Raw genomic sequence first — 19,227 nt, 5'->3', positions numbered from 1 at the left:
AAGTGATTCAAAAATAAAAAAAGATTTTACAAAATAATTTTGATATTGACAGAAACGAAGAAGCATTACATTTAAACAATTTACTACTATATGTATATATCGCATAGTACTCTCCAATTAAAATGGCTCATAAACATTACTAAGGGTTCTGCATGGTCTGGTGTGGAAAGAGGTTCATGAGATTTTCAACAGTGGGCACTATCAACCACAGTGATGTCACAGAATGGGATGTTAATTATAGTCTGCTCTCATTCACTGAACATCCAGAATGTCGGGCAACTGTTGAGAATGTTGCATGGATTGACACATAATCCTCTCAACAACCCTGTAAATTAATAAATGATTATCACTATCTCAATTTTATAGCTTTCTCAAGCTCATTTAAGTTTTAAAGGAAGATTCGAATGCAGACACCATTAAACACACAATCTTTATGCTGTTCTCTCTACCTACAAATAAAGTGAGTATTCCTACTCATATAAGATCTCATATTCTTTCATATTTTGTTATAACCCACTGAAAATACATGCAGAAAGTATTCGGACATCGGAAAGCACCAGGCCTTCCTTATAAACTAGGTTTCTCTATTCTGGATATTTTTGACCCTGCTTATTTCCAAAATAGCATATTTGAAAGATATAAAATATTAGAAAAAATGTTTCACATTTTAAAAGAATGTAACTTAACCAATTGATTGATATCCCATTGAAAGTATAATAAAACACAAACTTTAAGGTTCCATGTAACAACACTAAAGAATGAGGTCTATAAATGTTTTAATCACAGACTTTTACTGTATGCAATTAACTGCATTTCACAACTAGCATCTTACAAAAAAGACAGTACCATTGTGCCTGGAAAAAGTACTGTAATTAAACAGAAAAATTACATTGCCACGAGAAACCACTAATATCACAACTGTTAGGGTCTACAGTTTTATTTCGTTTTCTTTAAATGTGATTATGATGTCTTTTATGTGATATTTTGTCCATGGTATATTTTTAAACTTAATTTACATTTCAGAAGTCTCCTACAGGTGGAGATGTATTAGGCAAATGGTTAAGAGAAAGCAGGAGACCCTAAGAGATTTTAAAAAGTACTGAGTGGTTGCTAGGTTGGATTTTTAAATACAACATGAAACACTTATAAGTTGTAAACAAAAATGCAAAATCTGTAGTCATAAAAATATTTTATTGGTAATTTTACATAATAGTGACTGGGGCTGTAAATACTTTCATTTCAGGATATTGATAAATGCATAATCTGACATTTTTGTTTGAAAATAGGGAATAAGAATTATTATATTTAACACGAGGCCAATTAAACTTATTTAAAATTAGTTATTTCTCAGTTCTGTGCAACATTTCCCATGTCTGTATTAATTAGATTCATACCTCTATCACCCTGGATAATTTGGGGGCAAGAAAACAGTGATACAGTGATAAACTATCATTAAATTAAAGCTTTTTAAAACTGCAGCTTTTAAAATATGGCAGGTTTCTTTTCTCTTTTTGCCAAATGCTTATAATTGAGTTTTAATGTTTCTATGTAATACAGAAAACACCAGTGTTCAATGACAATAACACTAAACCTGAATTATAAAGCTAAATAATCAATGCTTTATTGCTTACTAGTCTGCTAGTAAACATTACAATAAACGAATGTCATGAATAAGGAAAAAAACTAAACAAAACCAGAAACATAATTCAGAAACAATAATTTAGTAAAATGTGTCAAAACATTGGCAAAGGTTCATACAAATTCTTTATTTAATAACAACTTTCCTATTTAACCACACCAAGTACCAGCAGGTGTATTTTAGAGAATAACCATTAAGAAAAAATCCTATTGCAGCAATAGTTGATTAAGTTGATCTTTGACTTGTATACATATAACTATTTGTTTCACAATTCTCAAATAATACATATTTAGGCAGCTTGAACTATGTTATAAAAATTGTAATTCATTACATGCCAATAGTAGAGAATTCAATAATTATGTGTTAGAATTCACTAAACTAAAAGTGAAAATAGGCTTACCAATAACACTGCATAATGAGTAATTCAACCACATTTTCATGGCAACTTTAACTGCAGAGACCAAAATGTAAAGTCTGGAAACAGTTGATAGGCATAGATTGCAAGAAAATCTTAACAAATTTCTACTTCATGTAAAACTTAAATTATGAATTGTGCATGAATGTGTCTGTCATGAAAATGTGGTACTTCTTGGCATAATCTGTGAATTTGCATGGTATGACAGAAGGAACTAAGAAACTGGAGCAGGTAAATTTTAATGGGATTCTCCATTCAGTGACGAGGCTTCTCCTCTAGGTGAAGATGACCTGGACATTCCTCTCTCTGTGTTATCGGAGCTCGAGCCACTCTGACTGTGTGGATCTGCAGAAGCAGCACTAGATGCAGGCGGGGACTTTGTTTTCTCCTTAAAGTCTGTGATAATGACTGTCAGGTCTCCAACGGTAACTTCCAAATGCTGAGCACTACTCCGATCCACATTTTTCAATCTGGGTCTAAACACAAAAAGATGATAAAATTGTCGTTAGCTGTTTGTGCTACCAAATTTCGGTGCATGTAATGATTAATTAGGGAAAATTAGCAAGGGTGTAACAAAACATGAATACATGTTTAAGTATTGATATTCAGAAGAGTAAAGCAAAGGAGGTGGTGCGGGGGGCGGGGGTAGGAGGACAAGATAACCTATGGGGAAGTTTAATTGTGGAATCCAAAAATGAAGATCTGAAATATAATCCCTCAACTAATTCACAATAAAAAGTTAAAAGTGTGCTTTAAAAATGTATACTTTTGCTGATAGCTTATCTACTTTATTAAAATAGCAGTGGAGTAGCTGAAGCACAGAGGGAGTTGATAAGCTACAGTTAAGCTACACACAGCGCTGTTATTCCACTGACGTGCACTGATACATGACTAGCTGTTCTGAATGATTACCCATCATCTCTAGATCTTTTCCCCCAGCCAGTTAGTTTTATTGACGCACACAGCTCAGGCCTGGACTGCGTACTTGCGCTGCGGGTACAGCCGCTCCTTCCATGGCTGCTTCCTGGTCTTCGGGCCCGCGTTTTCTTGGGCCGCACATGCAGGGGCTTGTCCTGAAAACTTCCTGAGGTTCTCCTTCTGAGTCTGGTTAATGATGGTGAGAACTCGCAAGATGGACTTGCGGACAACTCGGATTTTGGAGGGCTTGGACGCAATGCCATCTGTCACTTGGGTCTCGCCCAGCTGCAACAACTCTAACTTCAGGTCGTCGAGCTGTTTGAGCAGTCCCGTCTTCTTGCCGCGAAGGGCCCGGGCTTTAATCTTGGCCATGGCTGAGCTTTAGAAGCCTGTCACCGCCTGGTCCAAGGCCAAGGGAAAGAGAAAGGGTCCTGTATCCTTCTTTTTCTTTCCTTCCTTTTGTTTTCTTATCTTCTTATTGTGAATTGGGTGGTTTCCAGAGCCAGTTTTTCTCTTCTTTATTAAAAAACTCAACATTTTATTCTTTATATATGTACATTTTAAAAATAAGTCTTTGGCAGAACAGGGTTAACTCAGCAGCTGTGGGCTCCTCACACCCTCCATCTCCTAAGACAGGCTTGTCTAATCCTAGTCTAGCTTCTAAGATGTGAGCTCTGAGCCACAGGAAGCCGCTGTCGGTAAGAGTTCTTCTATGCCTTTGGCCTGAGACTGTGCACACCAGTTCGATAAAACCGTTTATATTAGCAATGTGGTTTATGATTCGTGCCTCTGGGAGGCTGGACTCTCAGGAGCGGAGGTCAAGCAGGCAGACACTGCCTAGTGCCCACATGACTAATTGATAGAAAAGTGACAGCACGACCACACTGCTACACAGAGAGGAACTCCACTGGGAGAGGACACTTGTACCACTTCCTCCCAGGCACCTTTTCCTTTGCACTTTCAACTGTCACAGTGACTATAACAGCTTCTTTCGATGCGTCTTATGATTCTAATGACTCACTCCGTCCAGTAATGGGCTAAGGGCATCCCAAACAATAATAAATCTACTGTATTAAATGGCATACCAAACAGTTTCTGTCAATTCATAGAGCCAATCAGTTTTCCATTCAACAGTTGATTCAAGTTTTGCTTCAAATATCACTGATTGCAATAGCTACAATGTATCTACAGGCTTTTGGATGGCAGTTTCTGGAAGTAGTTCTCCAGACCTGTCTTCCATACATAATCATTTCTGATTGATAGGCGCTCACACGCATACTTGTTATTTTTTTTGACATCTTGCAATCATTCCTTTTTTTCCCTTTTTAAAAAAATCATTTAATAGGGCTTATACAGTTCACATCACAATCCATATTGTACATCCATTGTGTCAAGCATAACTGTACGTATGTTGCCACCATTTTTTAAAAAAACATTTTGAGGGCTCTTACAGCTTTTGTAACAATCCATACATCAGTTGTATCACGCACATTTGTACATATGTTGCCATCATAATTTTCTATACATTTACTTTCTACTGAGTCCTTGATGTCAGCTCCTCTATATCCCCCCTCTACCTCCTCCCTAGTGTTAAGTATTTTTAATATCAATCTTGGTTTTACATATAAAAAATGGAATAGCTCTAAAAAATGCATCCTCTTATTTAAGCTTGTATTTGTGGTTTCTATATTTAATTTCTAATAGAGCTTTTAAATTCAGGAAAAACGTTCACGAAATTTTCAAATGATTAAATATTTTACTTCTTCCTTGTATAAAAGTATACTGCTGTTGAGTAAGTTCCAGTTCATAACCACCCTCTGCTATCCTCACAATTGTTGTTGTAGCCCTGGGTCAATCCACTTTAGAACCCTCTACTATTGCAGACATGACACCCTTCTTCTGGGACTGGTCTTTTCTAATACTGTCTATGAGATGAACTACCTCTAAGGGGCACTCGGCTGTGTTTCTCCCAAGACGGAGAAGTTTGATCTTCGGACAGTTCATCGCACTTTCAATATTCTTTGCCAGCACAACTCAAATCCATCAATTCTTCTGCAACCTTCTTTCTTCACTGCCTCACTCTCACAGTCACAGGAGGTAATTAAAATGCCATGGCTTGGGTTGGTCATTCCCCTTAATCCTCAAAGTAACATCCTAAATTTTTAACCCTTTAAAGAGGTATTTTGTAGCAGAATTCCACAGTGTATAATGTCCTTTGGTTCCTGGACAACTTCAATCTGTTTTCTGTTTATCACAAAGTTGTTTTGATTGTTCCAGGTGTCAGAATTTTTGTTTTTGCTGTGTTGAGGTGTAATCCACACAGAAGGGGTTCTCAAACTTTTAAAACAGGGGCCTGTTCACTGTCCCTCAAACCTGTTGGAGGGCCGGACTATAGTTAAAAAAAAACAACTATGAACAAATTCCTACGCACACTGCACATATCTTATTTTGAAGTAAAAAACCAAAGGGAGCAAAAACACCCGGTGGGCTGGATAAATGTCCTTGGCACCGCAGGGCCTTAGTTTGAGGACTCCTGCGCTAGTCTTTGATCTTCATCAGTTAAGCTCCAAGTCCTCTTCACTTTCAGCAAACAAGTTTGTGTCATCAACATATTATATGTTGATGAGTCTTCCTCCATTCCTAATGCTTCTCCACATGGACTCAAATTGAATGCTACTGAGTCGATGCTGATGCTCACTCAAAGCAACCCCATAGGATAGGACAGACCTGCCCCTGTGAGCTTCCCAGACTGTTGCACTTTATGGGAGTAGAGAGCCTTGTCTTTCTCTAAGGAGTGGCTGGTAGTTTTGGCTCACTGACCCTGTGTAATGCAGCCCAACACATAAACACTGTCTCTAGTTTCTTGTATTGTTTGACCACCATACAGACTGAACAAGTATGGTGAATGGATATAATTCTGATACACAACTTCTCTGATCTTAAACCATGTGGTATATGGAACATACAAATGTTAAAACAGAGTATTAATGAATTGATTTTATTATTTCAAAAATGCCATAAAACACTCTTAAAATTACCTGGTTTTCTTATGACTGTTCTTTTTGCTAGCTGTTTCCTTTTCACCTTTTTCTTTTTCTACTTTATCTTTTTTCTCTTTCTTTGACTGTGTAGGGGGCACAAACTGCTGAGTAACCTGTTGTGCAACCAACTGGGAGACAGGCCGAGGTTTCCTGTATGCAGGTTAAAAAAAAGTAAAGTTTTATTATTATTGAACATAAGGAATATACGTTTTTCATGAGACAATAGCTCAGATAAGCTTAGGTATATATTGTGATTGTTTTCAAATATAAAAATTCATTGATGTAAGTCAGATATAACAGATACAAATACTATCAAATTTCCTGCTGTAACTGAGTAAAACAGAACAAACTGTAATGAGTTAAAATTCTTAACTCAAGGTATATGATTAAATCTTTAGAAAATAGCTGTTAGATAAATCAATAAGAAAGTAAAATTTTATATCAAACTGAAGCTGGTAGAAGGCATACATAAGTAAGTGATTTTAAAGATTAAAGCTTGAGTAATACTGAATTCACCCCTTCTTCGAGAATTAAACTGCTAACCACTTGTGACAACAAATATTTGTTCATTCTGTTAAAATCTCTCCTTTGTTCATTTAATGCTTATTGAATGCCAAGATTCATTATCCCTTTTACTCAAATTCTTGAAGTTCCTTGTGTTTCTAGCTCTAATCTTATGCATTCTTGCCCTTGGAGACCTGCCCAGTCCTATTCAAAACCCACTGCCAGAACTGCACCAGGATACCTTATATGTTGCCTGGTTTCAACCTTTGGTGCCAATATAAGCTGATGTCAATCTACTGGCCAAGGAACAAAGAATCTCCAGTTCTATGGCTTAACTTGGGCATCTAGGTCAAAATTAAAGTAAACTGTCTGCTAAATTCTCAAGTTGAGGGGGTGGGGTGGGGATAAGAAGGAAGGAGGAAAGAGAGAGAAAGTAAGGATGATAAAAAACATTTTAACAGATGGTCTACAAGCACTCGTAATATTGCTTGGAAAATGACTTTACAAAAAGTTATCAGACATAACCAAATAACTTGAGGAAATGAAGGACTGAGTCTGGGAGCTCAGGACCACAATTTCAGAGGACACCAAAATTCATTAGTGAAACATACTTTACAAAGTCCATGTTCTACAATTTACTAGGGTGGGTGGCATTTGGGTTCTAGCAGCTTGAGAGCTGCCATCTAAGGTGCCACTAATGGTCTCTCCTCAGCGGGAGGAAAAGAATGAGGACAACTGAAAGGTGGACGGAAACAATTAATCCACTTAACTAATGAGCTGTGTGCCATCAGTCTTCATGGCTCTAAGACCAGAAAAACTAATGCCCAGTTACAACTACCAACTGCTCTGAAATGAATTACAATACGAAGACCTGTATAAAGTGGGAGAAAAATGTAGAACAAACCTCAAAAACATAAAGACAGCCTTATGGTCAGATACACTGGTGGAACCCCTATTCAATCACTGTTCTTGTCTAGAAATGAATTCACTCCCACGAACAGTAGAAAAGCTTAGGAAGGAAGCATTAACACTGGGAAGGCATAGCCACAACTTCAGAATAATCATTTGCTTGAGATGCAAAGGGCAGCAGTGACCCAATAACAAAGTTCATGTGCTTAGGAAAAGAGGAGGAATAGAAACAGGAGCCCCAAGGAAGAGTCGGGATAAGTGATATTATTGTGGGGCTGCAATCAATGACGTGAAGTAAAATGTATATGATTTACTGAATGGAAAACTGATCTGTTTTGTAAACCTTCATTCAATTTAAAATAAAGTTAAAAGAAAATCGTGAGCTTATTTGGATTATGTGAGTTTTTTTGAGTAAATTAAGAATAAATGTATATGAGTGGTAAGAAATAGAAACATAATATGTAATATAGATATTAGATGGATAATGGCAGTCTACTTAGGAAATACAAAGTATGATGTACTAAAAGATCCAGGGAAGGTGGCCAATACGCAAATTAAAAAGTGACCCAACTAGTCACTGGCCCAAATTAGTGTCAGAGATGTAGATTAAGAACTACAGAAATGGAAGGGATATTAAAAATTTAGTAAAAAATGGCTGAGCTGGGTTAAGAAATGAGCTTAAAAGAAAGCAAGGATTAAGGCAACAGTTATCAGATTTTAAAGTTCATCATAAAAATTGTTTGTTAGTCCCACCTCCTAGAGCAGAGGTTGCCAAACTTACTTGGTCTACTGCCCTCTTTAAAAACAATTCAGTGACCTCCTCCCTGGGGGAACAGACAACAGAAAAAGGGGTGAAGGGAGACGCCAGCCAGGGCAGGATATGACAACATAATAATTTATAAATTATCAAGGAGTCATGAGGGAGGGGGGAGCGGGGAGGAAGGGGATAAAAGGAGGCCTTGATGCAAAGGGCTTAAGTGGAGAGCAAATGCTTTGAAAATGATGAGGGCAATGAATGTACAGATGTGCTTTACACAATTGATGTATGTATGGATTGTGATAAGAGTGGGATGAGTCCCTAATAAAATGTTTTTAAAAAAACAATTCAGTGACATTTCCCACCCAAAAAAACCCTGTAAACAACTTTTGTGCTATAGCCCGTAATCCAGGGTAGTGTGCATTAGCTTTTGCAGCCCACCATGGATGGTTCGAGTGTCACTCCGGAGGGCAGTGTCACCCAGCTTGGGAAACACTGTCCTAGAGTTTCTGATTCACTAGGCCCTAGAGCAGAAAGCAAGAATTAGCACTTTCAGCAATTTTCCAGGTTATGCTGATGCCTCTGGTCTGCAACGACTCTTTGACAAGAAGCTTGAAGAAGTGTAATGGCATACTAGGCTAACCACAAGAGTTAAAGGTTCAAATCCACCAGGGGCTCTGCTAGAGAAAGATGAAGCTGGCTCCTTTGTAAGGATTTAAGTAAAAAAACAGCAATTCTACTCTGTCCTATGGGGTTGCTATGTGTCAGGGTTGACTCAATGGCAGTGAGTTGTTTTAGGCAACAGAAAGTTAGAGATGCAGAGCACAGAGTGTCCGAGAAATGGCAAAAACAAAGCCCGACAGGGAGGACCTAGAGAATAAACCACTGTTTTTATCGTGCCATCCAGTCTTTTCTGATTCGTAGCACGCCTGTGAGACAAAGAAGAATGGCCCCATATGGACTTCCTAGGTGGTGGTCTTTAAGGAAAGAGCCCTGGTCACTCATCTGCCAAATGGAAGGTATGGGTTTAGAACCCACCAGCCTGTCTTCAGGAGAAGATGTGGGAGTCTGCTCTGTACACATCAGACACCTTATGAAACCATCCTACTCTAGCCTTTTAGTGTGACTGTGAGTCAAAACAGTGGGCTTTAAATTTTTTTATTTTTTAGAGGAAGACAAGAAATATAAAACAAAAAACAACAACCTCACTACCATAGAGTCAATGTTGACTCACAGTGGCCCTAAAGGACAGGACAGAATTGCCCCTGTAGGCTTCTGAGACTGTAAATCGTCATGAGAGTAGAAAGCCCCAACTTTCTCCCGAAGAGTGGCTGGTGGCTTTGAAATGCTGACCCTGCATTTCACGGCCCAACACAAAACCACTACACCATCAGAGCTCTTAGAACTAGTCCCCAGCACTGTAAAATCAGTGTTGTTATTGTGAGGTGTCATTGAGCTTGTTCCTCCAACTCATAGAGACCCTATGGAAAGAGAAACAGTCCAATCCGGCACCACCTGCACAGTCCTTACTTGTCGCAGTCCCTGTGTCAATACTGATAAAGGTCTTCCTCTTTTTGTTGACCGATCTTCATTTCCTTTTCCAGGAACTGTTCTCTTCTGATTACACGCCTCATCACTTTTGCTTCTAAAGAGCATTCTGGCTGTACTTCTTCAACAGATGAGTTCTTCTGGCAATTCAAGGTATTTTCTCTTTAAATATTCTTTGCTAACACTATCATTCAAAGGGGTCAATTCTTCCACCTTTCTTTTTGTCCAACGTTCATATATTTATGAGGTTACTGTAAATACAGTTGTCTTGAGTAAGGTGGTACCATCTCAAAAATACGAGAAACTCAATGAATATTTGTTGAGGAAATAACAATAAAAAATCAAAGTTTAAAAAGGAAGGCAGATACGTTTTAGGAAAAGGAGTACTTGCCTCCAAGCTTACTCACTGGCTAGGATCAACTACTCAGTAAGAAACACAATGCTTCCAAGCCATTCTGAGACTCACAGTAATGCTACAGGACAGAATACAACTACCCCATAAGATTTCCAATTCCAAGGCTGTCAATGCTTCTAGAAGCGGACTGATAAAATTTCCTCCTTTGAACTGACTAGTGATTTCTAACCAGTGTATCATTCACTTCCTAGGGGAAAATAGGCAGTGAAAATAAACTGCAAGGAATAAAATTTCTTTTAGGAGGTTGACTATGGGAAGAGAAAGCCAGCTCAAAGGTGTGGCAGGGTTAAGAAAAGACTTGCCTAGTAAACAATGAGTCACAAAATTGAGAGTCACTCTTAAGATATAAAATTAAAACTGGTGCGATTGAGGCATAGTCATCATTTCATCTCACAAGGTATTGTGGGTCTTCTCTGAATCTCTGCCTTCCATAGCATTATGTGACTTTAACAGTCTCAATCACTACATCTTACTGTTGCTCCTAAAACTTAAAATGAACTTATGATAGTGTAAGTGAGCTCTTCCCATAGTGGTCTGAGTTGATCTGCCAAAATGGCTCGCTACTCACTTGACTCAGTAAACCCCATAAAATCATGCAAATCAAGAGGGTCACATCTTCAGGTCTATTTTAAGAGCCCTGGTGAAACTGCACAGGCCCTCAAGGGTTTGCATATCCAGAAAGCCCACCGACTATTTGAAAGATGTCACTTTACTATTCCTTTCTGATGTTACAATAGTGGAGAGTTCACATGTGTACCCAAGCCAAACACTGGGGTTGGGCCCAGGGTTAGTGGCCCCAAAAGAGTGCTAAATTTTTGCTGCACATGCTTACAAATGCAAAGTCATGCTGAACTAAAAGGTTTTTAAGTGGATTCTCTGGTCATTGAACACATCCCAAGGTGAACAATGCCCCCCAAATGTGCTGCTGGACTTACAGAGCTCATGGTCAGATCAAATCATACATGAGCTCCCCCTGCCACACTGAAATGATCCCAACTGAAAGGAAGACATTGTTCCCAAACCATAAGAGGAGGATGCATAGAAGAAAAGGATCTCCCAGAAGAAACTAAAGCAGCAAAAACGTATGGCTTGGGAGTAAATCAAGCTTAAAACAAAAGTTAAAACAGGAAAAAAATTAAAACATAAATGAATGAAATTGAATTATAATAAAATTATAAACATTACAATAAATGTTCCTATTTTGAACCTAGAGTAGAAATCATGAATTGGCATCATTACAAATTTAAGATGTACAAAATTTACTTGGGAGAAAGACAAGCTTTCTATTCTCTAAAGAGTTGCCATTTCGGAAACTTACGGGGGCAGTTTTACCCTGTCCTATACGTTTTGGTTTTTTAGAAAATTTACTCATGTTCTCTTTTTTAATGCTGCTTTTAAGTTAAAGTGATACTATAGCTGTTTCTAAGTTCATCAACCACCTTTAATATACTAATTCTAATTTTCCATAAAAATCTAAATATTTCAATTATGGACTCTTCTATCATAGAGATTTTCAAGAAAACAACTATTATGTTGTAGTTAGGTACAGAATACTGTATAGCAAGATCAATCACTTTCTTACCCACCCCTCTCTAAATATAGTCCCCCAACTGGTAAACACCCACTAAGGAACACTGTTCTTACATCTCACTCCTAGTTTTATGAGAAAAGAATCATAATTCTCCAATTCCATGAATCTTACAATCCGATGCTACCAAGTCTTTTTTGTATTTAACACGATTTATCTCACTCTAACGATTGAAGATCAAAGATTACAGCCTTCATTATGGATTTATACTTTAACATATAATATATATACACACTCTATATAATGTATATATAAAATGTGAAACATCAGGGAAAAAACATCACAACCAATAAGCAGCATCACAACAAATGGAGAGAAGACTGAAGTTGTCAAGGGTTTCACTTTATTTAGATCCACAATCAACACCTCTGGAAGTCAAGAAACCAAATAATGTACTGTATTGGGCAAATCTGCTGCAAAAGATCTCTTTAAAGTGTTAGTTTTTTTAAAGCAAAGATTCCACTTTAAGGACTAAGTCAAGGTATTTTCAATTGGCTCATAGTGCATGCAAAAGTTGGGCAATTAATACAGATGACTAAAGACTAATTGAAGCCATTGAATTATGGTGTTTACAAAGAATACTGAATATACAACAGACTGTGAAAAGAACAAATTTGTCTTGGAAAAAGTACAAAATGTACCTTCAATGTACTTTCATATGAGGATGGTGGGACTTTAGCTCACATACTTTTGACATGTTATCAGGAGGGATCAATCCATAAGAAAGGACATCATACTCGGTAAAGAGGAAGGTCATTAAAAATAAAAGATGGACTGAGAACATGCTGCAACAAAGAACCTCAACATAGGTACAAATGTGAGGATGGCACAGCAGCAGACTATATTCTGACTTGTATATGGGGCTGCTATGAGTCGAAACCAATTCAACAGCAAATAATAATTGTTTTATGTTCTAAAATTCATTTTCCACCTTTATAAGACCCATCACTCTGAAAACGTAATTTATTTCAAGGAGAGAATTTGGTAGGGTAGTTATAGGAGGTCAAGAATAGGACTACTCTCAACAGTGATATACTTAATTGTGAACATGCTTAGTTTATAGATTTTGTAAAAACTGTAAGTGAAGTTGTCCTGTACCTAGTGTCAACTGTTAATCTTAAATCAACAAATTTTTTTCTTTAAGTTTTCTATTGTCATGAGAGAAAAAAAATTTCTTTTTGAAAACCAAGGTTTTTTTATTTCTTGCATTTGAAATATTCTTTGATCACATCCTTGGCCTGGTATTCTTCGACATAAAATTCTTTGGCACAACTGGTTGCTGTAAGCTGTCAATGAGCCAGTCCTTACACTAATAGGCAACTCTGGGAACAGAATTTTGAGATCTATTATACATGTATTTTTATTGGTTAATTTTTCAGAAGTAGATTGCTGGAAGTTCTGCTGAAACCTTTTTAGTCTCATAGTAACATTCAACCCTCCACTAACCAGTGGATAGTATCTATGCTTGAGATGCAGTATCATGAAATCAAATCTGGTCCCTGCATCTGGGTTGAGAATTCTAACAGTATCTGTCCTATATAACTATTCCACTATTTTTTATTGCTTTATAATGGAAGTGGACTTTTCACATAAAGATTATGGCATTGGAGAACATCACACTGAGTCGTTACTCAATCACAAAAGGATAAACATTATGAGACCACCATTACAAGTGAAAGAGAAAAATATTCATACCAAGGGCAACAGACTTCGGAGACTGCCAAGGGTGGGGAGGCAAGAGAAGGAAGAGGATTAACAGTCTATACGGGATGAGTATTAACTCTGGTAAATGGATGATTAGTAGTTAACAAGAGCGAGAAAAATAATCAAGGAGCGGTTAGTGATTGGTTAGTAATTTAAACTGCTGAATACAAAGTTGATTATCTGAAACATTGTAATCTCCACTTAATTTACAAATTTTAAAAATTCTTTCAAATTAAATAAAAAGGGTTCTGACATTGTCCCTCATTTAAAAATCCAGTTTTGTATGATTTAATTTGGTCCAATTTGGAGAGAAAATCACAAAAGAGAGATGTTTAGGTACATAAAGCCTAATAACTGAAATCAAGTTATCTGACACTCTCTAGAGGCTGAAGAAATCTTAAAGAACTTCATTGGGAGCTAAGAACATAGGTAGATGTGAAATATTTTTTATCATGTCATAAAATGAATCAACTTCCCTGCCCCTTTGTTCCAAAGGACGACATTGACTCTGCAGCCCCGGGAGATGAACATACCTGATCAGAGCACATGGGAGAAGATGAAGGGGCAGGAGGAGAGAGTGGAGCACAGCCTGGCCCACCAGGCCGTGATGATGATGTTCCTGAGTAGAGCAGCCAGGCCACAGAGAGAACAACATGGCTGGTCCCACTATGAGAAATGATGCCAATCAGTGACTAAGGGCGATACAGGGGACTACACCGGAGACACAGTGTGGGAATTGCACCTGACCTGATCCCACCACACCGAGGCAAATCACTGGGGGAGTGCAGCGGAACAGCAAGGGAATGGAGTGGCAAGGTTCCCAGGGAATGCTTAAAGTGGACTTTGGGGCCAGGGCGTGGTGCCCCAACAGACTGGACTGGAAAATGCTCCTAAGGGACAGCAAACGATCCCTGAACTAACTACAAGCTTTTCTCTTGTGAACTGTTTTGTTCTGTTCTTTGTCAGTGGTTTGTTTTTGTTGTTTTGTTGCCTGGTTGTATACTGTAGCTTTGTTTTCCTCTGTCTTGTTTTCCTGCATGTTAGTGTCTCCACAGGTCTGTCTGAATAGGACAGGCTAGATGAACTATCTGGAGGAAAAACAACAGGACCGAGAGTTCCGGGGGGACTTGGAGTGGGGGGGGTAGGAGGGGTAAGGAAGTGGTGTTAACAAACCCAGGGACAAGGGAAAAACATGGGACCCCAAATGGTAGAGAAGGGGGAGTGGCAGGCCTGGTGGGAAATGATCAAGGGTAAGGTTGCTTAGAGAAGAGGTATACTCTAGCCCAGGTGGCGACGAAGCATGGTAGTAGGGCAGGAGGAAAGTCAAGGGAGATGGAGGAAAGAGCTAGGAGCCAAAGGGCATTCATGGAGGTCTAGACAAAGACATGTACATGCAAATATATATAGGAGGATGGGGAAATAGATCTATGTGTCTATATTTATAGGTCAAGTATTAAGGTGGCGGAAGGACCTTGGGCCTCTACTCAAACACTCCCTCAATGCATGAATACCTTCTTTTATTAAATTGGAACTCTATGATGCTCACTCTCCCGACACAACGGCTGGAGCCAAAGTGGGTGAACAAGTAAATGTGGTGAAGAAAGCTGATGGTGCCCGGCTATCAAAAGAGATAGTGACTGGGGTCTTAAAGGCTTGAAGATAAACAAGCGGCCATCTAGCTCAGAAGCAACAAAGTCCACATGGAAGAACACACCAGCCTGTGTGATCGAGTGGCCCCAAAGGGATCAGTTACCAGGCATCAAAGAACAAAAAATCATATCATTGACTGCACACCTCCATGATAGGATCGCTGAAGACAAATGGGTGCATAAGCAAATGTGGTGAAGAAAGCTGATGGTGCCCGGCTATCAAAAGAGATAGTGTCTGGGGTCCTGAAGGCTTGAAGGTGAACAAGCGGCCATCTAGTTCAGAAGCAAAAAAGCCCACATGGAAGAAGCACACCGGCCAGTGCGATCACAAGGTGCCAAGGGACCAGGTATAAGGCATCATGTTAAAAAAAGATATGTGTGTGTGTATGTATGTGTATATATGTATATATATACCATATTAAATGAAGGGGGAAATACAGAGTGGAGACCCAAGGCCCAAGTGTCGGCCAATGGAGATCCCCTCATAGAGGGGTTTAGGAGAGGAGATGGGTTAATTAGGGTGTGAGGTAGTACCGATGAAGAATACAGCTTTCCCCCAGATCCTGGATGCTTCCTCCCCCCAACTACCATGATCCGAATTCTACCTTGCAGGGCTGGATAGGACAGAGGCTGTACACTGGTACATATGAGGGCTGGAGGTACAGGGAATCCAGGGTGGATGATACCTTCAGGACCAAGGGTGTGAGGGACGATGCTGGGAGAGTGGAGGGTGAGTGGGTTGGAAAGGGGGAACTGATTACAAGGATCCACATGTGACCTCTTCCCTGGGAGAGGGACAGCAGAGAAGGGGGGGAAGGGAAACTCCAGATAGGGCACGATATGACAAAATAACGATGTATAAATTACCAAGGGCACATGAGGGAGGGGGGAAAGGGGAGGGAGGGGAAATAAAAAGAGGACCTGATGCAAGGGGCTTAAGTGGAGAGCAAATGCCTTGAGAATGATTGGGGCAGGGAATGTATGGATATGCTTTATACAATTGATGTATGTATATGTATGGATGGTGATAAGAGTTGTATGAGTCCCTAATAAAATGTAAAAAAAAGAAAAGAGGAGAAAAAATGATTAGGGCAAAGACTGTACAGATGTGCTTTATACAATTGATGTATGTATATGTATGAACTGTGATAAGAATTGTATGAGCCCCAATAAATTGTTTAAAAAAAAAGAAACCATAAACAAACCAAAAAAAATGAATCAACTTTACAAGGTCTCCTATCACCAAGAGTCCTAGTAGGATAATTTAGTGGTAGGAGATACTTATCTCAAGAAATATGGGGACAAAATATGATTGATAAACCTTAATATTTTTACTATACTTTTGACCACAGCATACTTGATTTGACAATATATGCCAATGAGTCTGTGTTAAGGAAAACAGCTGAAGTACCCAAAAAGGTTATTCAGTTAGTAAATAATCATTGTCCAGTCACATCCTAACTGTGCTCTAATGTCATCTACTTATTCACATACATTTAGGCTACAACATATAAAATATGGTATTTTCAAAGTCTGGCATTCCCTAAAAGTGTTCCTTAGGAGCCATGGAGGTAAAGTGATTACTACTTGATGGACTGCTAACTGCAAGGTCAGCAACTTGAAACAAGCGGCAGAAAGATGGGGCTCCCCTGGCCTCCAGTAATAACATTATCTCACAGCTGGGCTTGGTGCATGGGTAGTGACCTGGGAAACAGGCTTTGAGAAAGTATTTTGGGAGCACTAGATGTATCTGGGCTCTCTTTGCCCTATGAAGGGTACAAGAGGGTAAAATGGCCCTTAATTTTTAGTTCACTCAACAAATACTTGAGCACCCACCTTATTATCAGTCATTATTCTAAGCACCTAAGGGGGAAATCAATAAATAAAATGGGCAAAAAGCATTTTTAATTTTTTTTGAAAAGATGGGGCTGTCTACTCCTGTAAAAAGTTAGTCTTGGAAACCCACAGGGGCAGTTCAGTCCTGTGTTATAGGGTTGTAATGAGTCGGCATCAACATGAAGGCAGTGGGTGTGTTTGTTGTGTGTCTTGGAGCATTAGTGGTACTGTCCACTAAGTGTTGGACACTGCAATTGGTGGTTCAAACTCACCAGCCACTCCTTGAAGAAGATGAGGCAATCTGCTCCAATACAGATTTACAGTCTGGGAGACTCTGTATAGGGTCACTATGAAGTAGAATCAACTGTCCTGGAATCTTTAAGGAAGCAGACTGCCATATCTTTCTCCCACGGAGCTGTTAATGAATTCAAATCGCTGCCCTTTGGTTAGTAGTTGTGTGCTCAACTGTGCAACCAGGGCTCCTAATGGCACTAAAACACATGACACACTGAAGCAATGCAGAAACTCTCAATAACTAAGCAAATGCTGAACTAAACCCTGACCACTGAAACACAGTGATTCCACTGACACACAGTTAACACACGCCCAAAATTCTAGCCAAGGAAAGACTCATAGGAAGCCACACTATTGGACAAATGTACTGAGCCATGTATACATGTTAGTTAGGTACTAGGTAGAGCACCAATATTTAACTGGGATCAAGACTGAGTCCTTGCCCTTATAAAGTTTACTTAATGCCTGCGATCGAAATCACACAAAAGTCAATTAAATCAAAGTAAAATGCAAAGAAGGAAAAAAACTGCATGCTATTATAGAGACAGAAAACAGAGTACTTATTTTAGACAAGGTGGAAAAATAGCTATCACCATAAAACTTTTTAATTTTTCCTAAAAAGACATACATCACTTCATGAATAATTTACACATGTTAACAATACAGAATAATAAAATCACTTAAAGATTTGAGCACGATCTCTGGCATGGTCAAATTCATTGCCATATTCCAGTCTATTGTTGCAGCAACGGTGTCGATCCATCCACTAAAGGTATTCCTTGCCCTTTCTGGTCCTCTATGACACAAAACATTAAATCATCCTCTCAATGACTGATCCTTCCCAATGAGGTGTCCATAGCAAGTCAGTCAATGTTCTCTTGTGATCCATAAGGCATTGAGCAAATCTGCTACAAAAGACATCTTAAAATATTAAAAAACAAAGATGTCACTTTTTGAAGACTAAGTTGGCACGTCACCCAAGTCATGCCATTTTCAATTTCCTCAAATGCATGTGAAATCAGGGCAATGAATAAGACAGAAAAGTTGATGCATATGAGTTGTGGTGCTGGTGAAGAATATTGAACACATTATGAATTTTCAGAGAAACAAACAAATCTATCTTGGAAGAAGCCAGAATGTTCTTTAACAGTACAGCTGGCGAGACTTCATCTCATGTATTTTGGATATACTATTAGTAGGGACCAGTCCCTGGAGAAGAATATAATGCTTGGTAAAAGAAGAGGGTCATTGGGGAAAACAAGGAAGGCTCTCAACTAGACGGACTGAGATGCGGACTGAACCAGCGGGCTCAAACACAGTAACTGCGAGAATGGCACAAGATCTGACAGTGTGTCATTCTATTGTACACGGGGCCACTGTGAGTGGTACCCAGCATGCCAGCACCTAACAATTTCTGGAAGGAGATCCCCAGGCCTTTGTCCTCATCTATCTTAATCTGAGAGTCCTGTGCGATAAGTACACAGAGAAATCCAAAAACACCTACAGTATTTCCTCGTGTATAAGCCAAGTTTTTCAGGACAAAAAATGTGCTGAAAAATGGGTTCGGCTTACACATGGGTTAGTGGGACCCCAGCGAGGAATAACATCTCGCTGGCCCCACCCCCACCCCGAGGTAACCAGGATCAGTGTCTGTAATCTCACGGGTGATTGCCGTTTCTCCGCTGTTCATTCAAAGCCCCGCTGACACTACAAGGCTTTGAATGTTTACTCACATCTAACCAGTCAGAGCCATCCTATGACGTGTATCTTTGAATAAGCCTTTTAAAGACTGTGTGTGAAGGATGTGGCATGAATGGATGTCATCTGGTCAAGCCCAACTAACAAAAGGAGGAAATCTCATGAAGCTTGACATAGAATTAATAGCAAAGTGGGTTCGAGATGCATGGGAAGACATTCCAGAAGACATGGTGGGACGTGCCTTCCAGAAATGTAGTATTAGTAATGCTATGGATGGCAGTGAAGATTGTGTGCTTTGTATGAAAATGACAG

The 19,227-nt window shown here is 39.1% G+C and overlaps 1 protein-coding gene and 1 pseudogene across 3 annotated transcripts in view; both read right to left on the bottom strand.

Annotated features, from left to right (window-relative positions):
* Window positions 1-1,172: 1,172 nt before the first annotated feature.
* The window catches only part of YAF2 (YY1 associated factor 2), a 121,213-nt gene continuing 103,158 nt past the window's right edge, over window positions 1,173-19,227 (bottom strand). For 2 of the 3 annotated variants that reach the window (XM_075551872.1, XM_075551870.1), the window contains 2 exons: window positions 6,011-6,163; window positions 1,173-2,530 (listed from right to left, as the gene is read on the bottom strand). In XM_075551872.1, coding sequence (XP_075407987.1) covers window positions 2,293-2,530; window positions 6,011-6,163 — 391 coding nt within the window. In that variant the 3' untranslated portion in view covers window positions 1,173-2,292. Of the gene's footprint in view, window positions 2,531-6,010; window positions 6,164-13,971; window positions 14,105-19,227 lie in introns of all 3 variants that reach the window. The other variant, XM_075551871.1, reaches the window with a different exon arrangement.
* On the bottom strand, window positions 3,021-3,480 carry LOC142450202 (large ribosomal subunit protein uL29-like; annotated as a pseudogene).

Source organism: Tenrec ecaudatus, chromosome 6, assembly GCF_050624435.1.
Source record: "Tenrec ecaudatus isolate mTenEca1 chromosome 6, mTenEca1.hap1, whole genome shotgun sequence".
Taxonomy (NCBI): domain Eukaryota; kingdom Metazoa; phylum Chordata; class Mammalia; order Afrosoricida; family Tenrecidae; genus Tenrec; species Tenrec ecaudatus.
The sequence above is the reverse complement of the archived record's forward strand: the minus strand, read 5'-3'. Positions and strand labels throughout refer to the sequence as shown.